This window comes from Dermacentor albipictus, chromosome 3, assembly GCF_038994185.2.
Source record: "Dermacentor albipictus isolate Rhodes 1998 colony chromosome 3, USDA_Dalb.pri_finalv2, whole genome shotgun sequence".
Taxonomy (NCBI): domain Eukaryota; kingdom Metazoa; phylum Arthropoda; class Arachnida; order Ixodida; family Ixodidae; genus Dermacentor; species Dermacentor albipictus.
The window spans coordinates 151089364-151115023 of record NC_091823.1 but is presented as its reverse complement, the minus strand read 5'-3'; the positions used below and the strand labels follow the sequence as shown (position 1 = coordinate 151115023).

At 48.4% G+C, this 25660-nt stretch overlaps 1 protein-coding gene across 1 annotated transcript in view; it reads right to left on the bottom strand.

Annotated features, from left to right (window-relative positions):
* LOC139057626 (putative uncharacterized protein DDB_G0282499) overlaps positions 1 to 25660 on the bottom strand; it is a 139773-nt gene that overhangs the window by 72839 nt on the left and 41274 nt on the right. The window contains exon 7 of the mRNA XM_070536178.1: positions 22479 to 22636. Within this exon, the coding sequence (XP_070392279.1) occupies positions 22479 to 22636 (158 nt within the window). The remainder of the gene's footprint in view (positions 1 to 22478; positions 22637 to 25660) is intronic.

The following is a 25660-nucleotide window of genomic DNA, read 5'->3' as shown; positions in this document are numbered from 1 at the left end:
CCCGTCGACGCGGCATTGGTTACTGCTCGAACCGAAGCGTTGGTACGACAGGGGCACCACCATTGCCACGCGAAAAACCTGTTTTTGCTCTGAATAAAGCCAGAGGACTCTCCGTTCTTAGGCTGTCAAAACATGTACTATTTTTCTCTGCTAAAGCGTGCTCCCAACAAGTGCTTAGAACCAATGAGGTATGAAGTCCATGCTTCCAAACGGGATTATGTTTCCAAGCCACACCACTTGTGTGGTTCGAGACTGATAAAGTGGAGATCACAAGCTGGGACATCTGCAAGCAACATATTCGACACATTTTCGGGGAGCCGCACGGTCGTCAGCACACAACCTAGAAAGAACTGATCACTCCTGTGCGAGCATCTACTGAGTCATACACAGCCTTCATGCAGGATACATGCACCCTCTGCGGCAAGGCTGATGACATGATGTTAGAATCAAACAAAATTTCCCACGTATTATTGGAATATTCTTTAAAAGAAATTGCTGATGACACTTATAATTTGTTCTTATTCCAGAATCGCGCTACAGTATGTGACATCATTCTAGAAAGACACCTGTTTTAGGAAATGATGAGCCTCCGAATCTGGCAGAAATTTCTCCCATTGAGACACACCGCCGTTACTTCGTCCTGGGATGACCACCCCATGCCTCACCAATCATTGGCAATTGAACACGTGGGGCCCATCGTGAGATGCAAGAGTGGTGCCGCTTCTTTTACTGCTTTTTCAGTGCCGGCACAATAAACCTCGACGAAAATTGCGCTTATTTAAGCTGCTTTTTGCCAAACCTTAGCGGATGTTGGTATCAAGCCCATCTCTATACTCAACTATGAGGATCTTACCCCTATTTATTCGTCCACTTCACCCCAGCACAGGCATCAATATTGCGACCCGGCAGAATGGCGCACACGTAATGACAGCCCTATCTGCTTCAAGAGCCTAGGAACTGGCCACGTCTCCCACCATTGGCACAAGTAAACGTGCTAGTCGCCGTGGCTTTTCTTCACCGCAAGTCGACAGGAGTCCACACCATCGCGTTTTAGGGACGACCTCCTCCCATTCCATAACAGTGACACCACATTGCCTGCCCGAAAAACTAACCACCCACCGTCACCACACCACAGGGTCGTCAATCTCGCTCACCACTGCTTTGTCGGATTCCATCACCCAATTTTTTTGGTCACGTCTTCTCGCAGAACTCAGAGACACAATGCCAGGAGGTGTCGCTGCATTGCTTCCCCGTACTGAAAATCACCTCTTGACTGTGCCCACAACACAAAAGATTTCGGACTTTCAAGTAGATGCTCGATGACGCCGGTGCAGCTATATCGGTAATGAGTTCCTAACTTCGTCATTCTCTCCGCAAAGTGCTCCCGCTTGCTACTTTTATTATCGTATGCGTCGCTGACGGTAGTAGACCGCTCATCATTATAATCCCTCCCACTGGCGTGAGCATGGCTGGACATCACAATACAGTTCATTTCGCCATCCTTGACAAGTGCCCGTATGGCCTAATTATTTCTTATGGCTTTCAGACGCCCCATTAAGCTCTCATTGATAGTGCCACTTGTCTCTTACAGTTGGAACTTCTTTTTGTCGATGCCACCGATAAACTGTTGTCACAGTTGTGTTTCGTCGAGTTCATTGGTCTGATGCTGAAACCCTCAATGTATGTTGTTCTGTTGCAAGTTGCACCGGTGCCTGACACTGACTACGTGTTATCACAGAATGTAGATCTTGTCCTGACGCAATACGTCGCTCTGCCTCAGGCTGTTGTGAGCGCTATTGATGATCGCGCCTACGTTCCTCTTCCCGACTTCGTGACCACACCAGAAGTCTTACCTCAAGGCTTCAAACAGACGAGTGTGCCTATCCTTAAAGAACACGCTCAACTCGCCAGAATCCCGATGATGCCTTTCCGTCTGCTTGTGACAAGACTTCGTCCACGCCTATCAATAATTTCGATAAGAAGATAGTTACTGAACTTGCTCTTTCTCCCTCTCAACATCTACGCCGCTTGTTAACATCAAAATCGGGGCGTATAAGATCTTGATGAGAGATCGCAGCGTGAAACGTCTACCGTAAACATCCTCTGTAATCGGCGACCTTACCGAGTGTTTGCGACTGAACCTAACGCCAGTCATAATGCGGTGGAAAAAATGCATCCAAAGGACACTATCAAGGCGTCTCGTGGTCCTTGGTCTTCCCCTGTCGTCATTGTAAAAAGGGATAACTAATGGGTCTTCTGCTTCGACTACCACCACCTGAGCAAGGTGCCTAAATGAGATGCATAACCTCTGCCACGGATCGATGACCTGCTGAATTGTCTCCACGGCGCAAAGTAGTTCTCTTTCGTCGACTTCCGTCGGGTATATTCGACAATCGCTGTGGGTAATGATTGGGAGAAGGTCACCTTTGTTACACCAGGCAGTCTTAATCAATTTAGGACATGTCGTACGGTCTCTAATGTGCCAGTGACATTCTAATGTATATTGGTGAACTGGAATTCGCTACATTGACGACGCCTTGTGTTTCGTCCTATATTTTTGTCACTTGTAAAGCACTTTAGCTGTTTTAAAATGCGTTTCGAAGATCTGGCCTTCAGCTGGATTCCTCCAAGTGCAATTCCGATCGCCATGAAATTAAAATATTTGTCTACCTTGTTGATGCTGCAGGTGCCAAGCTGGACCCCGACAAACTTCAGGATGTTGTGGATTTCTCTGTTCCCCATAAAATCAGGATGTTTGCAGTTTCGTCCGTCCCTGCTCGTCTTTTCTATAGTTTTAAAGAGCCTCGCTGCTATCACCCCACCCCTGACCGGAATTCTTAAAAACGATGTGCCTTTGTTCCTGCGGTCCATTAAAAACTTCTGAATTTACCATGCCGTTCACCCTGCTTACGTCCCTATTTATTCGGCTTCCCTTTGATATTTCCTCCACCACGGAAGTCCGCATGGATGCCAGCGGCAAAGGCATATGCGCTGTTTGGCCCCAGCAACAGCAGGAATGCGGCCACGTGATAGTGTTTACTAGCTGCCTTCTTTCTTATTCCGAGTGGTATTCCGAACTGCACTGCTAAAAGGGAATGTCTCGCTTTGATCTAGGGTGTCACAAAATTGTCACCTTTCTTCTAAGGCCGACAGTTATAAGGCGTGAATGACTACGGACCACTATGCTACCTTTTTTTCCGTGAAAGAGTTCACAGCCGCTTTGGGCGCGATTCTCTGTGGCTTCAGGAACGTTCCTATTTCATCGTCTACAATTGGGGGCGCTTAAATCACGACGCGGACTGTTTTCGGCTTCACTTGTGGAACTATCCGACTTTGACTCCAGCGGCACTACGGTCGGTCCTATGCAGATCCCAAATCTTAGTCACATCTAAGATAAACAAAGGCGGGGTGTCGACATGCGCCAATAATGGCACGCGTAACTATTCGGCATCTGATACCAACGTTGGCATGATTTTCCTCCGGGATAACATTTTGTACCGCCGCTTTCTGTTCTCTGACAGCCCAGACCTCGTCCTTGTGATTCCAAAAAACCTGCAGCCGACCATCATAAACACGTTCAAACGGCGGGTAACCTCGGCGTTTCTCGTGCATATAACCGCAAATACCGCCGTGTTTAGCGACACAACGTGTGCCGATCAATGCGCCTATCGTCATTTCATGCGGCCTCTGTCATCGTCGCACGTCTGTCCAGAAGAACCCTTCCGCCCCTAGGCATCCCTTCTGCGTGCTTCTTTCAGGTTGGCCTTCACTTGCGTGGGCCGTTCCCCGTGTCACACTACTGGAACAAGTGAAACCCCTCTGCAAGCACTCTAATGCTCTATGTCATACGGTATGCGATCACGCGCACCCTGCTAACCAGCTGCGCAACTGAAATAGCCTACGTTTTGTTCTGCGCCGTCATCCTTTATCACGGAGCTCCTAAATATCCCTTGCGGACAGAAGCTCGCAGTATTTATGTAAAATCATCGTCCGAATTCTTGGATCATGCGCGACCCAACACAAGCTTATAACAGCTTACCACCCTCAGACTAATGGGCCAAAAGAATGCTTGAGTCAAACGCTCACAGAATTTTCGCGGATGGATGTCTCTTTGGACGCCGGCGTTTGGCTTATGAGCTCACCATTTGTGACGTTCACTTGCAATTCATAACGCCATGACGTAAACCGACTGTCGCCTTTGTATTTGCCTTTCGGGTGCAATTCCGTTTTATCCATTGACGCTCTGCTCCCTTCCGCTCCATTTACCAACAGCGACTATGCCCACGACGCCATTGTCCGAGCCCACCACGCCCGTCAGGTTGCCCACCAATGATTAGCAACACCTCAAGAGTACCAAAAGACATTATACGACAAGCATCGCCGGCGAAACCGCTTTCGACCAGGCTGTCTAGTCCCACTGTGGACCCCAATGCGCCGTGTCGAGCTCTCGAAAAATCTCCTCTCGCCATACACTGGCCCTTATCGTGCCCTTCGCCAAGTCACCGACCTCACCTTCGAAGTCGCACCACTCGCCCAAACGCCATCGGCTCCTCGCCACCCATATATTGAAGTTGTGCGTGCTGTGCGCCTCAAACCGTACCGCGTGCACCAAACGTAGCCCTGCTGGCCCTGGCTCCCACTTCTCTCGTACTTCACAAGCTTAGAGTCGGTGTTCCTGGTGCGGGAGTTTTTTTTGACGGAATGGTCAGTCAGCGATACCCACAACGACGCGGCACAGTGAAAACGATAACGGCGCGCCTAGTCTCCCCGCGTGCATGCATTTGCCATATTGATTGAGGCTCTCAATAATCCTTAGAAATATATTCCATCTATTTCATTCCTAGTTACAATATGACTGCGTGGCTATTTAGTGTGCACAATGATTCCAATGGCTACCTCTGCCGTTCATTCTCTCGCGGTATCCCGTCCATCTCGCTTTATTTAGATTGCCCTAGACATTCTTTTCTTTTTGTTATTCTCTGAAGGGCGCTTGTTCATTTTGTCTTTAGCGGTGTCTAATGTATACCCTGTAATAAGACTCTCTTAGGTTGTTTTACTTATCTTGTTCGAGGTATTGTAACAGAACCTCGGCAATCGCGCGGCTAATGTTGTGCTATCTATCCCATATGTTTCGAGGACTTGTGATGTGTTACACACAAAGAGGTCCTCCTTGGCATACCACGGTGGAAAAAATAAAAAGACCGTTGTACTTGTACTCACTAGGATTGCTGTCTAAACATGAATTCATTCTACCTACGCTATAATATTTTTTGCCTAAAGGTGGCAAGAAAAGGATAAAAATTGGCTTGCCGTTTTTTCAAACAAATTCATTGTAGCACAAACGTGAAGCGTCGATTCCAAGAACCAGCGGCAGCTTCGCTGCCCTCAAATTTATTACGTACTGTTTCACAAAGCAATGACAGCCATATGAGGCAAGCACGGCCTGTGCCGTTGCCCAGAGTAAACAGCGCTCCAGTGGCTGCCACGTGTCATAGGAGAATCCGACGCGACGGTAAGCGAGTATGTGGCGAAAGTGCGTCGCTATAGCATTTCGGCGCCGTGGCGTACTCCACCGTACGCATGATCAAAGCTCAGCGACCGCGGCAACACCGGTTCTCACCTACCGGAAATGCCGTCCTCGCAGACGCTGACCGAGTTTGACAGCAACATATTTACAAGCACTGCAGTCAATAATACCATTCTGCAGGTCCGTGGTGCGTGGCATGCTGTCCACGATATTACTCAGCGATAAAATAAATGATTAGTAAATATCCTGAATAGTAACTATTCATCTAGTAAAGCAAATCTATCAAATTATTGTGTGACTAATTTTGTTACTATTAGAAGAGAGCAAATGGTAAAATACAACCACAACGACACTTATAAGCCTTGCCATGTTTACTAAGAGTCTCAGTGCTCAGGCTGCCGAGCATATCTTCTACGAGATTATGCAGTTATAAAACAAACAGTACTCGAATGTCATCACTGCATGAAACACACGCCATTAAAAGCACAATTCATTTAATAAGCCATACCCGTCTCACCATTCTATGGCCACTATCATACCGTTACGCTGCCAAAGTATCGCAGTTCGCGTACTTGCACGATGATGATTCCATAACATACGTACACCGGACAGATGTTTGCTTGGGCCCGGCAAAAAAAAAAGAAACTATCGTATTAAAATAAAGTCATGGGCATCCACAAAGCCGTTCATGTTATATTTACAGTGATCATGATCGTGGTTGGGTAATCTTTATTTATTTATTTGCAATACTGCTAGTCTCAGTGAGACCAAAGCAGGGGGGCACAGTTTTGTCATTGTACATAAGACGGTCATTGTACATAAGAGGTCATTGTACATAAGACGGCGTCCCAATTCTTGTGGCCAGCAGCGACATACATTGATAAACATGTTGGTTCGATTCGTCCGCTCAGTGAGGCCATTGGTTTGCGGGTGGTAAGGAGTGGAATGCCGATATGCAGAACCACAAAGCCGTAAAAGTTCTCAAACGACGTCGGCAGTGAATTGCCGTACACGGTCACTGATGACAACTCGGGTAGCCCAGTGACGGAGTACGACGTGATGCAACAAAAATGAAGAGACATCTGCTGCAGTGGCGGATGGCAGCGCCGCTGTTTCCGTGTATCGAGTAAGATAGTCTACGCATACTTTTATCCAGCGCTAGCCAGCTGACGTCCTTGGGAGCGGCCCAAGCATGTCGATGCCGACTTTTTCAAAGGGTAGCGCCGGTGGCCTAACTGGTTGTAAATAGCCTGCTGGGGCCGTCGTCGTTTGCTTGTGGCGCTGGGAAACAGTAAAGCTGGCGACATACTGTTTCGTTGTTTTCCAAAGCTTGGGCCACAAAAATCTCTGTGTAAGTCGGTGTAGTGTGTGTGCAAAGCCAAGGTGCCTGGACGTGATACCGTCATGCATGGAACAAAGGATAGCAGGGCGCAGATTTTCGGGCACAACTAGAAGCAATGGGGGACCATCCACCGAGTAATTTTTTTGTGCAGCAAACCATTACGAAAAGTAAACGGTGTTGTTCTTGCTGGCTCACGTGCAGCTGCCAGTAGGGATTTCAAGGTAGGGTCGTAACGTTACTCGCTCTCGAAGGTACTCAGGTCTGGAAAGTCGGAAGAGGTGGAAACTAGGTAGTCATCGAAGTCATCATTCTCAGCTTTAGTGTGAGGTGAAGGGAGACGGGATAGGCAATCAGCATCCGTGTGACAGCGCCCGCTCTTGCAGTTAACGGACAAGCTGTACTCTTGAAGGCACAAAGCCCAGCGGGCCAACCGACCAGACGAATCACGCAGCCCAACCAGCCAACAGAGTGAATGATGGTCAGTCACTATCGTAAATGCGCGGCCATGTAGATACGGACGGAAATTCGGAATGGCGTATATGACTGCTAGGCACTCGAGTTCAGTAACGGTGTAGGTTGTCTCCGCTTTTGTAAGTGTCCGATTAGCGTAGGCAATTACATGCTATCGGCCATTGCAGAGTTGAACAAGCACAGCGCCAACACCCACACCGCTGGCGTCAGTGTGCAGCTCAGTCGACGCCTCCGGATCAAAATGCCGCAGTACCAGTCCAGAAGTCAGCAAAAATTTCAGCTGTTGAAACGCCGACTCGCACTCAGCAGTCCACAAGTATGGGGTGTCTTTGCGAAGGAGATACGTGAGGGGAGAGGCAAGCTGTGCGGAATTCTTGATAAAGCGCCGGAAAAATAAGCAGAGGCCCAAAAAGCTTCGCAGCTCTTTCACCGTTTGTGGCTGTGGGAAGTCACGAACCGCTGCTATCTTTTCAGGGTCTGGTCGTATGCCGTCTTTGTCGACCAGGAAGCCTAGTACGAGGGCTTGACGCTCAGCGAAATGACATTTCTTCGAGATTAAAATAAGGGCAGCTTGTTGGATACAGTCAAGAACGATCGACAGGCGCTGATTGTGCTCGTGAAATGTCCGGCCGTAGATAATGACGTCGTCTAAATAGCACATGCAAATTTCGGTTTGAGTCCGCGGAGCATGGTATCCATAAATCGCTCGAATGTCGCTAGAGCGTTGCATAAGCCAAAGGGCATAACGTTGAACTCAAAGAGACCATCAGGTGTCACGAAGGCTGTCTTCTCCTTGTCTGACGAGTGCATGGGAATTTGCCAATATCCTGACCGTAGATCAACAGAAGAGAAATACGACGCGGAGTGGAGGCATTCGACGGCGTACTCTATTCGTGGTAGGGGGTACACGTCATTCTTTGTGACGGTGTTTAGGCGGCGATAGTCCACACAGAATCTCCATGAGTTGTCTTTTTTCTTCACTAGGATCAGAGGAGCAGCTCAAGGGCTACATGATTCTTGGATCACTCCTTTCTGTAACATTTCTTCGACCTGCTCGGCGATGACTTTTCTTTCTGAAGGTGAAACGCGTTAAGGCTTCTTACGAATTGGCGTTGCTTGCCCTGTATGAATGCGGTGTTCAATGCGAGTGGCCGGTGGTGTATGGGACGCTCGTTGGCCTTGAGCAAAATCAAACACTGTGGCGTAGCGAGCGAGCACAGCTTCCAGCAGACACTGCTCACTAGAAGACAGGGACTTGTTAATCATGCGCTCAAAGTCAGCAGAATTATCATGGTTGGAATGGGAGTTGGATTTCTTTTCGGCAGTTGACATTTCGACCGTTCCGACGCTGACAACGGCTTGCTCATCAAAACTTGCCAGTTTAAGTCCTAGCGGCAATGTTATGGATTGGGTTGAAACGCTCACTGTCCACAAACGAGTACAGCCATCAATGGTGACAACGAGGCAGCGAGGGACTATCGCATTTTTCTTGAACGCATTGTTATAGTCGGGCTCGGCTAAACCACAACAAGAACCTGTACGAGGGCGAGAAGTGTTCACAGCTACAAACATTGCAGTCTGAGGGGGCAAACACACATCTTGTGACACGGTGAGAACGTCGGCGGCATCACTGGTGCTATCTGTCATTGAAGCTCGTGCGTCGCGGCGAAGAGAAATCGGGTCACTTCCACAATCCAAAGTCGCCCCCTACTCACGCAAGAAATCAATTCCTAAAATAATGTCATGCGTTGTACGTTCAAGCACAGTAAATTCACTTCGAAATGTCTGGTACCCTATCGTAAATGAAACAGAACAGACCCCAAGTGGGCGTAACATTTCCCCACCAACTCCACGAATGGTAGCGTTCCGATCCCAAGAAAACATAACTGTTTGTCCAAGACGATTTTTGAAGGACAGGCTCATAACAGAAACTGCCGTCCCGGTGTCAACTAAAGCAAAAGCACTCACATTGTCAACTAAAACGCACACTTTGTTTTTAAACAATTTTACACAAGGGGGTCTTGATGAAGATGAACATATCGCGGCCTCACCCCCGTCGGTCGCACCAGCTAGTTTCCCAGCGGCGGCGGTGATAACGAGCGACGACGAGGTGATGGAGAGCGTCGTTGTCGTGTCGGTGGTGGTGTCAGGCTGCGATCGTAAACGGAGGAGTCACTGCGATTCGCGCGTCCCTGCTGCAGCCGCTGGAAGGAACTGTGATACGGCCAGGGCTCGTCAGTGGGCACGCGAGGTGTGTAGGGATTAAACCGTGGAGCACGCTGCTGGCGGCGGTGGCAATACCTAGCAATGTGTCCAGGCACACCGCAGCTGTACCAAATGTAGGAGTCGCGGCTTGTCGCGGGTGACAGCGGTGACATGGGTGTTATGGGTGGAAACGTGCTCTTAGGCTGCTTGTAGGAGGGAACAGCCCGGGGAATGAATCATTGTTGTGCATCTTGTCGGCGTCCCGGACTTGTCGGTTGCGGTGGCAAGTTGCTGCTCTCCGTACGATCAGCATAGGTCCTGCGAGGTTCTCGGTAACTCTGAGGTGCCCAGGTGGCCGGTGGCACATGAGCGATGATCAAATGCACACTGATGGCACACATGAGCGTCGTCAACAACTTTAAGGCGTTCAAGCTCTTCTTTAACCACTTGCCGAATCACCGAGGAGATGTCGTGGGTTCGGACGGACACACTTGCAATAGTAGTAACGTTGTCCAGGCGTCCAAACTTTGGTCCAATCATTCTCATTTCAGAGCCCAGCTCTTTGGCGTCTGTTCCTGGGTTTCGCGTCGTTGTCGGCATTGTCGTCGGCCTCGTAACCAGCTCCGCCCCCCTTTCATCCCCCCCAGCGCTAGCAGCGACCGACTGATACCGCTGGATGCCGCTGACGCCGCTAGAGAGTCAAGATAACGTGACTGCATAGAACACCGTCGCCGCCATGCAGAAAGAGGAGGAAAGGGTCCCCCCCCCCGTTCTTGTGTGGCGTATAGGGTGCTCTTCAGTTGCCAACGCGCCGGTTTTTTCACGTAGGCCCCGGCACGTCGACGAATACGTGACCACCTTCCCACGGCTAGACCTGGTTCTTAGCGCTGCGGAAGCGAGGGTATCATGTTGTTTGTGTCGGCATCGGCGGCGTTGTCCCTGAAACCAACTCCGCAGCTGGGGTTGACTCACTATCGGCGTCAGCGGCATCAGTCAGTCGCTGCTATCTCTTCCCTCCTCCCTTTATCGTGTTGTCCGCTTGCTGCGCGCGCTTCTGCCCCCATCGTTTGCCGCTGGGTGTACACGCCGCCCCCCTCCCCCCTCTTCCTGCGAGTCTCCGGTTGTCAAAGCGCCGGCTCGAACTTAATTCCTTTCTTCGCTCCTCCTCCAATGCAACCCCTGTGCGGTGGCAATCAGAGAGCCAGATCGGTGGCGGCGGATCTGTATATGTGCACCGCCCGAGCCGAAATTGCCGCTGCCGTTCACCCTGTGCGGTGGCAATCAGAGAGCCAGATCGGTGGCGGCGGATCTGTATATGTGCACCGCCCGAGGAATACGTGTGAAAAATAAAAAAAAAAAATTCTGTGATAGCGCATACATGTGTTGCTCGATTTCTTTGCCTCAATCTATCGAAAAGGTGAAACAGCTTATTTGCTGCGCTCAAATTTCGCATTAGGAAGTAACGTAATCGTCGGTATTTTTTTTTAGCGCTTCAAAGGCCAGGCAGTGTTTCCTTAGATCAGACGGAGTACTAAGATCTTCCTTCGTTATAAGAAAATAATAAACTTCTTCAGCGATTCCTTTAAGCAGATGTCCTACTTTGTTTTCATCTGTCATGGTAGCGCTGACGATTCCGCATAATCTCAGAACAGCCTGTGCGTACTTTGTACACGTTTCGCCAGGTAATTGAGCTCGTCGGGAAAGCGTCTGCTCAGCCTCCTTTTTCTTAGAGAGATCGGGTCCCCGAAGCACTTGGTGAGTTTTTCTACGAAATTGTCCCAGCTTGTCAGAACGCTCTCGTAGTTTTCAAACCAGAGGAGCGCGGTTCCGGCGACAAAAAAAAAAAAACACGTTATCGAGCTGCATCGTAGTGCTCCAGTGGTTGTGGCGAATCACTCTGTTGTAGTGTTTAAGCCAGTCGTCGACGTCTTCGTTCGCCTTCCCTGAAAAGGTGGGTGTCTCTCGCAGCAGTGTCCAGTAGCCAGCCTGACCTGTGTGATTGCTGTCTGGTCCGCCACAGGTGGGGTCCTCACTGCCTTGTACGTAATCGGCCATGTCCGCTGCTTGTGGTCGTAAACCGGCCTAGCGCCTACTCCGTCGGACAGTTCGTAGAGCTGGGTCGTTCAAGATCACCCAAGATTTACCCCGCACCTCCACCAAAAATGTTACGAATGATGCTTATATACAGGGTGAAACGAGGTCCGAGATAGAAGGTACAGGCTGGGCCCAGCCGGCGCAGAGTACCCCCGAGATCACACGCGCACACCCTGCTTCTTCGTTCTCTGCCTCAGTCGCGAAGTGCTGCGACAATATATATATATATATATATATATATATATATATATATATATATATATAAATGAGAAGAAAGGGGGTTAACCGAGGGGCTCGATAATTATTAGTCATATAATGAGAAGCCAACAAACACTGACACCAAGTACAACATAGGGGAAATTGCATGTGCTTAATAAATGAAATAAAGTAATGATAAATTAATGGAAATTAAAGTGGATGAAAAAACAACTTGCCGCAGGTGGGAACCGAACCCACAACCTTCGCATGTCGCGTGCGATGCTCTACCAATTGAGCTACCGCGGCGGCGTTTCCCCATCCACTTTCTTGGGTATTTATGTGTACTAGTAGAACCCTGGGAACCCGCCGTGGTTGCTCAGTGGCTATGGTGTTGGGCTGCTGAGCACGAGGTCGCGGGATCGAATCCCGGCCACGGCGGCCGCATTTCGATGGGGGCGAAATGCGAAAACACCCGTGTGCTTAGATTTAGGTGCACGTTAAAGAACCCCAGGTGGTCAAAATTTCCGGAGTCCTCCACTACGGCGTGCCTCATAATCAGAAAGTGGTTTTGGCACGTAAAACCCCAAATATTATTATTATTATTAGAACCCTGGGAGTGTTAGCCAGCGCCCCCACTCACAGACCTTGGCGGTGGACGTGGAACGTCTTTTTTGCCGCAGGCGTCACGAGAACGTGATCTTTTCGGGTGAAGGCAACTGGTCAATAAACCCACATATGCTACCTGAAGGCATCAATGTTGCCGGATTCGAGACCCTCGTTAGTTAATAAACGAGAAGAAAGGGGGTTAACCGAGGGGCTCGATAATTATTAGTCATATAATGAGAAGCCAACAAACACTGACACCAAGTACAACATAGGGGAAATTGCATGTGCTTAATAAATGAAATAAAGTAATGATAAATTAATGGAAATTAAAGTGGATGAAAAAAACAACTTGCCGCAGGTGGGAACCGAACCCACAACCTTCGCATGTCGCGTGCGATGCTCTACCAATTGAGCTACCGCGGCGGCGTTTCCCCATCCACTTTCTTGGGTATTTATGTGTACTAGTAGAACCCTGGGAGTGTTAGCCAGCGCCCCCACTCACAGACCTTCGCGGTGGACGTGGAACGTCTTTTTTGCCGCAGGCGTCACGAGAACGTGATCTTTTCGGGTGAAGGCAACTGGTCAATAAACCCACATATGCTACCTGAAGGCATCAATGTTGCCGGATTCGAGACCCTCGTTAGTTAATAAACGAGAAGAAAGGGGGTTAACCGAGGGGCTCGATAATTATTAGTCATATAATGAGAAGCCAACAAACACTGACACCAAGTACAACATAGGGGAAATTGCATGTGCTTAATAAATGAAATAAAGTAATGATAAATTAATGGAAATTAAAGTGGATGAAAAAACAACTTGCCGCAGGTGGGAACCGAACCCACAACCTTCGCATGTCGCGTGCGATGCTCTACCAATTGAGCTACCGCGGCGGCGTTTCCCCATCCACTTTCTTGGGTATTTATGTGTACTAGTAGAACCCTGGGAGTGTTAGCCAGCGCCCCCACTGGGTCTAACGAGGGTCTCGAATCCGGCAACATTGATGCCTTCAGGTAGCATATGTGGGTTTATTGACCAGTTGCCTTCACCCGAAAAGATCACGTTCTCGTGACGCCTGCGGCAAAAAAGACGTTCCACGTCCACCGCCAAGGTCTGTCAGTGGGGGCGCTGGCTAACACTCCCAGGGTTCTACTAGTACACATAAATACCCAAGAAAGTGGATGGGGAAACGCCGCCGCGGTAGCTCAATTGGTAGAGCATCGCACGCGACATGCGAAGGTTGTGGGTTCGGTTCCCACCTGCGGCAAGTTGTTTTTTTCATCCACTTTAATTTCCATTAATTTATCATTACTTTATTTCATTTATTAAGCACATGCAATTTCCCCTATGTTGTACTTGGTGTCAGTGTTTGTTGGCTTCTCATTATATATATATATATATATATATATATATATATATATATATATATATATATATATATATATATATATATATATATATACATGTATATATATAATGCAAGGGGGGGGGGGCGTTCGCCTAGCCGCACTCGTTTTAAGTAAGTTGTAGGGGTAGGCTTAAACAGGTCGGCTCTATATCGACGCGGGGTAGCAAGCACTTCTCTTCATCGCCTTCTATTTCACCAGCGCCATGTCCAAAGCCCAGTGCCTTCAGTACAATCACTCCCCACTGGAAGAGTAGCCCTCCTGGCGACCTAAGGACAGGAAAACACAGGAGGTTGATGGCGCTGCTTGAGCCGGCAGACGGACGATTTCCTGGCCGCGACGACGCCGGTCGGAAGGCGCTTCCATTTGTTTGATGAGGTAGTTGACCGCGGAGTTTGTTTCTATACCCGATAAGGACCGTGCTATTTGGAGAGCAGCTTAGAGGAAAGGCCTGGAGGAGTAGACAGCACCCACAGCCAGGCCAGCGAGCCAGGAGCAAATCACGTAGCCTTAGTGGATGAATCGTGGTGGTGCTTTTGGCGTCACTGGTCCTGGGATGTGAACGAACGAGCGAGCTGGCGACATTCTTCGGCGTAAGCACCCGCTCTAGAAACAGTCGTCCACCCCGAAACATCTGGCCGGTAAGGTAGAATAATGTCCATAGTGCATGAAGGTTCGTGTCCGTAAATGAGTAAGAAAGGGCAGAACCCAGTGGTGCTTTGCGTGGCGGTATTGTAAGCATAGGTGACGAAAGGCAAAATTCGATCCCAATTTGAGTGGTCAGATGAAACATACATGGCCAACATATCGCCAAGGGTGCGGTTGAAACGTTCTGTCATCCCATTAGTTTGAAGATAATATACCGTGGTAGTACGGTGAATGATGCGACACTCCTCTGGCAGTGTTGAAATGACGTCTGACAGGAAAACGCGACCGCGGCCGCTCAGTAATTCTCGAGGTGCTCCATGGCGTAAAATCAGGTTTTGAAGGATAAAACTGGAGACGTCTATTCGCTGCGGCAGATGCTAGGGCTGAAGTTTCAGCCTACTGCGTGAAGTGGTCGATAGCAACAATAACCCAGCGGTTGCCACTTGAGGTGTTCGGAAGCGGACCGTATAGGTCAATGCCGACGCGGTCGAACGCACGCGAGGGGCATGGTAAAGGTTGCAAGGGGCCGGTGGCATGTTGAGGTGGCGTCTTGCTTCATTCGCATATGGGACATGACCGGACATACCGGCGAACGAAACGGTACATACCGCGCCAGTAGTACCGAAGCTGGAAGCGAGAGAGTATGTATTTAATAGACCAGCGTGGCCACATTGTGGGTCGTCGTGGAACGTGGGGCAGATGTCGGAGCGGAGGTGTCGGGGTATAACGAGCAACCACTTGTGGCCGCTCGAATTGTAGTTGCGGCGGTACTGTAGGTTATCCCGAATGATGAAGTGCGCGGCTTGACGACGGAGGGTTCGAGAGATCGGCGCTGGCGACTGGCTAGACAGGAACTCAATAAGCGAAGAGATCAATGGGCCGTCGCGCTGCTCTGATGGCATGTCGGAAATGTTGAGGGGGAATGCTCCGTAGGTGGAAATATACGAGGGGACAGGACCAGAGGCAAAAGGTAACCGGGATAGAGTGTCTGCGTCTGAATGCTTTCGGCCTGAGCGACAAACAACGCGGATGTCGTACTCTTGCAGGCGCGATACCCAATGGGCGAGCCAACCAGTTGAATCATTTAGCGAAGATAACCAGCATAGGGCATGATGCTCGGTCACGATGTCAAATAGACGCCCGTACACATAAGGACGAAATTTTTCGATAGCCCAAATGATGGCCAGACATTCCTTCTCAGTAACCGAACAGTACGCCTCGGCTTTGGTGAGGGTGCGGCTAGCATATGCGACGACGTACTCATCGAAGCCATCCTTGCGCTGTGCAAGAACCGCGCCGAGCCCGACACCACAAGCGTCCGTATAGATCTCAGTTGGAGCAGAGGGATCGAACTGTTGCAGTGCTCGAGGAGAGGTGAGAACGCGTCGCAGTTCGTCGTCGTCGGAATACGTCGTCACACGCCGGGGACCAGGCTGAGAGGTCAGAACTGCCGGTGAGAAGCCGCGTCAAGGGGCGATGATAGAGGCAAAGTTACGAATGAATAGTCGTAAATATTACCACAGGCCAATGAAGCTGTGGAGCTCTTTAATGGTGGTTGGTTTAGGAAACTCGGATACGGCGCTAAGTTTCGTGGGGTCCGGGAGGATACCGTCTTTCGAAACTACATGGCCGAGAATAGTAAGCGTGCGAGCGCCGAAGTGGCATTTCTTTCCATTCCATTCCATTCCTTTATTTCAGCATTCAACTTTAGATGTACAAATGCTAGGACAGGAGCAAAAAGCCGCTATATTAAGCGGCTTGACAAAGGCCCCTGCCCCTAATGTATTTGGCAGCAGACAGTTTGGGAACACTTTTCACGCAACAATACACGGGTACATAAAATATATCTTCAGAAACATGTCTAAGGGAATGATAACATGCGTTTTTGAAAACACACTATAACCAACATTTCTTTTTTAGCCAGCAATACATGTCTTCTCCTAACAGAAAAATACAGATTTATGTAACGTGGTGAAACAACACATTTTTCCAATTACATAACAATATATAAAAGCACTTTCACATACAAGACAAATACAAAAATAATTCTATACTTAGGTTACAACCAACAAAAGGAAATGCAAATACAACATACTCTAATCACATGCAGTCGCACGGCTAATGAAATATTTCTTCAAAATTTTACGTGAAACAGTCCTAAGATCCATGTTTTCTTTTTCAAGACTGTTCAGTAATACCGATATGCGGTACGGTAGTCTGTCCTTACCATGATTAGTTCGTGAAAAAGGCACGGCCCAAGTTTCTCGCTCCCGAATGTCGTAGTTGAGTTGATGAGGTTTGCTTAGATTGCAAAGATCAGTAAATCAAATTTAATTGCAGCCCTGCAGTGGAGAGGCACGCAAGCATTTGTTCGAGGCGGCTGAGGTGCGATCCAAAGTCGGTGGAAAAAACACAATGTCATCTAAATAACCGAGGCCCGTTTTCCACTTCAGCCCACGACGAATGGTGTCCATTATTCGCTCGAAAGCGGCAGGTGCGTTGCAGAGGCAGAACGGCATGACGGTAAGTTCATATAGCCCATCAGTAGTTACAAAGGCTGTCTTTTGGCGACCGGTATCTGCCATTAGCACTTGCCAGTATCCGGAGCGTAGATCCAGCAAGGAAAAGAATTTAGCTCCCTGCAGATTGTCCAAGGCATCGTCGAAGTGCGGCAGATAATAAACATCTTTGCTCGTTATTCGGCTAAGGCGGCGATCGTCGACGCAGAACGAAATGAAGTCACCTTTTTTTTAGCGAACACAACCGGAGATGCCGTGGGACTGTTAGAGGGCTGCATGATGCCACGTTCTAGCATGTCGTCAACGTGCTGGTCATTGATACGGCGTTCAGCCGCCGACAGACGATACGGACGCTGGTGCACTGGTGTTTCTTGACCGGTGTTGATACAGTGAACGACTGCGGACGCTCGGCCCAAGGATGGGTGCCGAATGTCAAATGAGGCACGAAAACGATGGAGGAGCTTGATGATTTCTGTGTGCTGCGCAAGTGCGAGTTCTCCGTCGACGGCTCGAGCGAATACCTCGACAGTGGCATCGGTCGCGGCGGGAGGAGTGACGGCCCAAATCGGAAGTGATGCCGTATCACCAAACATGGGGCTCCATAACGTAAAACTATTCCAATATGTTTTTATTCCAATCTTCCGACGTCAAATTTGCGTAACCGCTAACGTAAGGATCGGGCGGTGACCCGCAGGGTTGCCTGAACAGACCAATCAAACGCTATCCTTGATCATAGGAGGTCGCCGTTGGTTTGCTTGAAAAATGAATAACGTTTCCTACACTGAGCGACTTGTCTTATCTAGTTGGCTGAATATAAGCGAGGTGCACCCTTACATGGAGAGGGATTTGATAGGGGCTGAGCCAGTTCACTGAAAATCGATAACCGGATGAAGAGGGTGGTGCCAGCGTCCGCGATTGGCCTGCTTTCATTTACTTAGCTTGAGGTCATCATCATCATCATCATCATCAGCCTAGTTACGCCCACTGCAGGGCAAAGGCCTCTCCCATACTTCTCCAACTACCCCGGTAATGTACTAATTGTGGCCATGTTGTCCCTGCAAACGTCTTAATGTCATCCGCCCACCTAACTTTCTGCCGCCCCCTCCTACGCTTCCCTTCCCTTGGAATCCAGTCCGTAACCCTTAATGACCATCGGTTATCTCCCCTTCTCATTACATATCCGGCCCATGTCCATTTCTTTTTCTTTATTTCAGCTAAGATGTCATTTAGCCGCGTTTGTTGCCTCAGCCAATCTGCTCTTTTCTTATCCCTTAACGTTACACCGATCATTCTTCTTTCCACAGCTCGTTGCGTCGTCCTCAATTTCAGCAGAACCCTTTTCGGAAGCCTCCAGGTTTCTGCCCCATATGTGAGTACTGGTAACACACAGCTGTTATACACTTTCCTTTTGAGGGATAGTGGCAACCTGCTGTTCATGATTTGAGAATGCCTGCCAAACGAACCCCAGCCCATTCTTAATCTTCTGGTTATTTCAGTCTCATGATCCGGATCCGTGGTCACCACCTGCCCTAAGTAGATGTATTCCCTTACCACTTCCAGTGCCTCGCTACCTATCGTAAACTGCTGTTCTCTTCCGAGACTGTTAAACATTACTTTAGTTTTCTGCAGATTAATTTTCAGACCCACCCTTCTGCTTTGCCTCTCCAGGTCAGTGAGCATGCATTGCAATTGGTCTCCTGAGTTACTAAGCAAGGCAATATCATCGGCGAATCGCAAGTTGCTAAGGTATTCTCCATCAACTTTTATCCCCCATTCTTCCCACTCCAGGTCTCTGAATACCTCCTGTAAACATGCGGTGAATAGCATTGGAGAGATCGTATCTCCCTGTCTGACGCCTTTCTTTATTGAGATTTCGTTGCTTTCTTTGTGGAGGACTACGGTGGCTGTTGAGCCGCTATATAGATATCTTCCAGTATTTTTACATATGGCTCATCTACACCCTGATTCCGTAATGCCTCCATGACTGCTGAGGTTTCGACTGAATCAAACGCTTTCTCGTAATCGTAAGCTTGATGTGGCTGGTCTAAAATCGCAGCGGCATGCAACGGAAGCTTGAAAATGGCGGTAAAACGGATCCTCTGCAAAGAAGAGTTGGAAAAACGAGGTCGTAAACGTGCCGAAAGTGCTCGAAAACGTTACATGGCCACGCAAAAAGTTTCATAATACGCAAATAAACCCATGCTTTCCAGCAAGTGCGAGTAGCCAGTGCCGAAGTGATCGGCAGCAGCCATCTGTTATTCCTTTCGGAACGGGGCAGCCTGAGGCTATTCAGAAGAAAGTCCAGTTTTGTTCGGCATAATAATGCATCTTTAACGAACACACTTCACTATGACGCGGTGAGTGTTCGCGTTTTTGTGGCGTATCGTGACAGGCAGGTGAAGTGGGTGCAACCCGAAAACTTTTGACGAATAGCCGAGGGCTAATCGCGAAATGGTCTCGCATCAGAAATAACTTTTTTTTGCTCGGTCAAATCATGCATAATCAGCGTGTATCCGTCATATCAGGTGAGGAGCTATTGCGGTTTTCGTGACATCGCGTGGCAGACAGGGGAACTGGGACTGGTCCAAAAAAGGTTCTTGACCGATCGCAGAGGTTGATTGCAGAAATGGAATAGAAAAATTTGGAATAGTTTTACGTTATAGCACCAATGGTGGCCGGGGAACGCAATCGCAAGCTTCAGAGGTACCCAGGCACTCGCCGCGGAGTAGGGATGATGGGCAGGTGGATGGATTTTACACGTAAAGGCCAGCAGAACAACCGCATAAAGTGACGACAGCAAACGGAAGCAGATAGTTCTGGCGGCGCGCACAAGTGGCCCACGGCGTCAACAGAACATATGAGTTTGAAGCAGAGTTACATGACACAGGAACCAGAGTGGCGGAGAAAGGTGCGATATCGATGTCAGAGGGAGCAAAAGCTTTAGGAGAATAATGGTCGTCAGGCTCAAAGCACGGCACTGATAACGTCAGTTCGGCACGAGCCCAGTCGATATCAGCTTGACTGACAGATAGGAAATTCCATCCAAGAATAACGTCGCGGGAGGAGCGAGGTAGGACGACAAATTGGATAACATGCATAACGCTTTGAATGACCACCAAGGCTGTGCACGACGCTGAAGGTTGAATGCGATGCGAGGTTGCCGTGCGCAGAGAGGGAGAGGTGAGGGGGATATTCACTTTGTTCAAATTGTGGCAGAGTTTCTAACTAGTTATAGAAACGGTGGCTCCGGCGTCGATAAGTGCGTGTACGGTGACGCCGTCTACGGAAAGTTAATTTCGTTCGGTGGTGCAGAGTGTGGCCTTGAAATGTTCGACGTAAACGCAGTTCTTGCCTCTGTAACTGCGACTATTATTCTTCCTCTCGGGCTGGGCTGGGTCCGCAAATCATCGGAGAAATGGATCCGTGACGTGGGGAAGGCGACCGGCGTGAATCGAAGGGGAGGCGACTGTAAGACGAGTAGGGAGGGAGGTTACATGGGTCCTGACGCGGAAGTCGAGCAAGCCTGTAGCTTGAGGCGCCCCCGCTGTCAGGTAAACTGGAGCTGGGATGGCGGCTGAATCGTGCTACGGGGCCCGCAAAATGGCAGGAATAGTATATCTACCGGTTATCAGATGTATGCCACAGGTTGACGACAGGAGCTCCAGCGGCAGAGTAAGGGACGATAATGGAACGCGAAGGCGGTGGCACATCGAAGGTGCCGGTGGCCCGGTAGGCATCAGCACCCGGAGGAGCTGGGCCGGGCGACAGCGTCAGCGTAAGTTAGCGGTCCAGCTGCTGGCTGCGGAAGAGGGTCAGATGGCAGCGCCGCGGCAACTTGCGTCTAAATGACGTGCCGAAGCGATGGAGCCAATGTTGTCGACGACTCGGGTGCGATATTCGCCAGAAAGTGTAGGCGTACAACTTCCTGACAGATGAACTGCTTTATCTCCGGCATTGAAACAGAGATGTCGGCTGCGCCGCGGTCGAAATCCAACGGTGTAGATCCGCGGTGTCCCTCTGAGCAGCGCGTGTTGATGCACGCTGCTTGCGAAGCTCGTCGTACTCCTGACAAAGCTGAATGACCGCGGCAATAAATCGTCCGGGGACTCTTGTCGACGAGAATCTGGAAGGCATGGTCATCAATGCCTTTCATGACGTGCTTGATCTTCTCAAGCTTCGTCCATAGATAAGTTGACGCGCTTGCAGAACGAGAGCACGTCTTCAGTATAACTGGTGAAGGTCTCGTCCTGGCGTTGAGCTCGACCACGCAAGCGCTGCTCAGCGCGAAGCCGTCTACCGGCGGGATGACCGAAGACTTCAGCCAAAGTTGTCGTGAAAGCCGATCAGGTGGTATAATCAGCTTCATGATTGCAGAACCATAGGTTTGCCACGTCAGTTAAGTAAAAGATTACGTTTGTGAGCTTGGCATGGTTGTCTCACTTATTATGGGCGCTTACATCGTCATATTCGGCAAGCCAGTCTTCCACGTCGTGGTCGTCTGTGCCGCCGGATCGCGCGGCCGGATGACACCAGAGCAGACGATGGCCGGGAGAACGGAAGCAGCAGCCTGGGACGCTCCCGGTTCATCCATTGCAAAAGGTGGTGGTAGCGTCCGAATGCGGTGTTCCAGGATGTCGAAGAGAAACCCAGCAGCTTCATTAAATACAACGGGGGTGTTCGCCTAGAAGCACTAGGTCTAAGTTGTAGCGGTAGGCATAAACAGGTCGGCGCTAAATGTAAACCTACTGTCAAGCCCAGGTTCTAATCCATTACTATGACAACAGGATTTCTGGGCGCTGACTGAGCTATTTCTAGTAACCCGACGAATGCAGTGTGGCGTCGCAGATGTCAAAATGCGGAACGAATTAGAACGCTCGCCGTGAACACTAGCGTGACGTCAAGGTAATCGGAGTATGTAAGCAGGAGAGGTATTGGCGCTAAAAGCAGCTGCGTTATCAATGCGGCGGACACGTATAGTTTATACACCCGAAGATCAGCATGTATACTAGCAGCATTTACAGTAATGTAAATGGCACCGGCGCGAAACGACCATCGAACAAGAACGTTCCCGCGATTGTGATCGAAAACGACAATCGCGATCCCGGGAACTTCCAAACGAGCAACGACGCCAGATTCTCAATGCAAGAAATGACAACCATACCACTCTGTGAAGATGGAATGGCAGAGGAAGAACTTTGCTTTTCTTTTATATCTTTGACTGCCATCCGCTTTAGCTGCCGTTTTATCTGCACAAAGTGGAATGATTGTCTTTTTTTCCATGACTTCCTTTTTTCGGAACTCAATATACGGTACAACAATACCCCTTGAAGTCCATAACACCTCTGATTTTCCATGCAAATATTTTGTTTGGGCAGTCAACTTTAGCATTACTTCGAGCTTTATGCGACAACCGCCTCTGACCTGCTTACTGCAGCTGCAACGTCCCAGCCATTTGGGCGTCTCACCGTTCTTCGCGATCCTCTTCCCGTGCGCCAGGCACAACAACGCGGGTAGCGGCGATGGTGTCTGTTGTACGGCTGCCGTACGGCTGGAAAACCGTCGTTGACGACCCCGTTCCCGTTGCGGCAGTCCCGGTAAAGCTGCTTGTAAAGGTTGACGCAGCCTGCCGTAGAATATTTTCATCAAGTGAGTAGAATTTGGGTACTGATCCTTCATTATCAGAAAAAAACATCAACACTCTAGCCAGAAAAATTCTAGTTAGGTAAGTGCAAATAATTTTGTAGTATTCATGAAGATATTGTATTCTATTTCGAAGCTTCTGTCAGCGAGCCATATGATATAAAATTACTTTCGCGAACCTTGTCTTTTGAGTTGTAAACTCATGGAATCAGTATTTCTTCCAAAACAGGTAAAATAGCTTAAACTCATCATACACCTTGCCATTTGGCACTCACCACCGGATCGCGTGTCTTTTGGGCTTGTATATGAGAGCTTGTAAGATATTTTAGCCGCAGAACAGAAGCGGTGTTGCCGAAAGCAACAAGATTTGTACACGTTAGAGAAAGAAGTAACCGATTACCATTATAATTACCGCGTTAAAATATAAATAATTATAGTTACAGATCAGTGCCCCGCAGAAGTGGTCATGCAATTACTCAACTTAGTCACTACTTTTACGTTACTTTCCTTCCAACGTTTATTGACGTTGTGCAGATACAGGAAACAAAAGCTAGCCTTCCTTGTTCATTTCATGCTTTCCCGCCGTAAAGTGCTGTATATATTCGCTATCAGAAGCTGTTCAAAATTTTGTATCGTAATATTCTCTCTTCTCTTTTTGAAGACATGGAGACACTGAAAGCAAATTCGATGTGCACGCTCGGGGCAAAGCCGGTACACTTTGTACCCCAGTACATCTTGTACACAAGGCTACAGTTATCGATTACCGCGATGATCGCCTAAGGTTGCCTTCAGAAATTCAGTGCTTCAATGTCGGTGGGGCTGCGAGAAGGTGCTAAGGTTAGAGCGGATGAAATGCTCCAAACATTGCCCACAGGAAATTTCCTGACATCACAGTCCGTGGACTCCATCCCCATCGAACCTTTGCAGCGCTGGTTCAACTCGTTAGTCACCATCCGTTGGAGCGTCAGCAAATTCACATGTCGTTCGGCACGCACAAGTATGAAGCCAACCCACTCAAAGTTTCCTTTCTTCGGGCAACCCAAGGACGCTAAATACGTTCCCAGCGACACAGCCACTCAGCAACGACACAGGTTTCTGGAGATCTATGTTAACTAAGTTTGGGAGGGCATCTATAATGTAGGCTTTCTATAAATGCACCGACAGCAATGCCTTTTGTCTAGTATGGCATCTGGTATTATTGCGGTAGACCTCAGAGTTAGCAGTTGTGTTTTAGCTGTAGGAAGCAACTTTCGGAAAGATGATCGCAAAGCTTGAATGTTGTTCACCCGAAGCAAATATATGAGGAAGCAATATTACTCTGTTTATACAATTATCCGGCTGATTTCAGCAAAGAAATGCCTATTCGACTGTTAACCGTAACTGCGCTAGCTCATGTAAAAAAAGCTGAGGCAGCAACATGTTTCACAAATGTCCCTAAATACAGAATGATGACGATGATTACTACAATTTTGTCCGTAGCTAGAATATTTTAGCCTATGCTTCATTTGTAACGCTCTATGGTATGTCGGTGATCAATATATCTACGCGGTCTCTCAATACAATATACCTATAGCTTTCAGTTCTGAAGAAGGCTTCGGTGTAGTAAACTTCACGTAAACGTTAGCAAAATTTGCAAAACGACGATGTGAAAAACTTACGGCTTCACTCCCAGTAGAACGTTTCTATTTACACAACAGGGGAACTCTTGTACAAGCCTCATGTACTAAAGGCGGATGATAAAGGTTGCATGGCATACATCCTGACACCAGATTTCCTAGTTAATGAGTGAAGATGTTTGTCTTTGGTCTAATTTATCTGCAGTAACTTAACCGTTTGCGGGTTTATGTCTTGTTTGTTCGCTATATTGAAATTAGTTGTTAGCGATGATATTGGAAACTTTTTTTAGTTCCACAGTAACGTATTGCTGAAGCAGCCGCGTTTAAAAAACTGGACATATAGAAAATGGCTCATTAGCACTCTTCATTAGAAAAAAAAAATTGCGGGGGCTATTTATATTCTTTGGTGGCGAGTTCAATCTATAGGTGGCACCAAGTTCGATATGTGAATGTGGATATCAATGTACAAACTGGAACATACACAACGGTGCTTCCTTGGGAGCTAATTGTGCCGATTTTGAACTAATAAAACACTTTGATTGCTGTTAACTGACAATATCTCGCGTTCTGATGCTGCATTTTTTACGAAAGGCATGTAATTCTCTTACTATATATGATAGAAACGCAAACTGTTTTGGTTCCGGCATTTCGTTCGCTCTTTGTGTGCGTGCTCGACTTGCGTTCGGCGTTTTTTTATAAAACTCCAATGCGGAACTCAAGGTTCTGCTATTCTTTCTCTGGTTATAAAAACAATATTCTTAATGTACAAGCCAGCTACAGTAGTAAATTATTGTGAACTACACTACCCCGCTTGTACTCCGTCAAAAAATTCGGATTTACGTGCAAGAACTATGATACCATTATGAGGAATGCCATAGTGGCGGATTTCGGAATAATTTTGAAAGCCTGGAGCTAGCCTGGAGCCCATGTCTATCAAATGCATGATTCATGAGTGTTTTTGCATTTCGTCCCAATAGAGATGTGGAGACGACGGCCGCAACTTGGTGCCTTGAAATCGGACTTAGCAGGGCACCATGATAGCAGTTAGGTTAGTAGGGTGGGTACCGCTTGTACTCTTATATATAACTAACCTTTTATCAATTCTCTAGCAAATAAAACATGAGTACTAAGTTGTGCTGCACGAAGTGCGCCACTTTGAGTGACATATTGCTAGCAGGATTGCCATTTGGCTTCGCATGCATTTCTTTTTAACGTCGTAGCAGCTGAAGCGGAAAGCACTGCTTGCATGAATGCGTGCATAAAAGTTATGCGAAAAAAAATTCAGTTTTTCTAGCGTCCCATCAAATTGCGTTGGTTTCCTTACATACGCGTTTATCGGCCGCTAACCTCCGTCTAACTAACAACGCTACGCCAAAGCGCCAATTATAAAA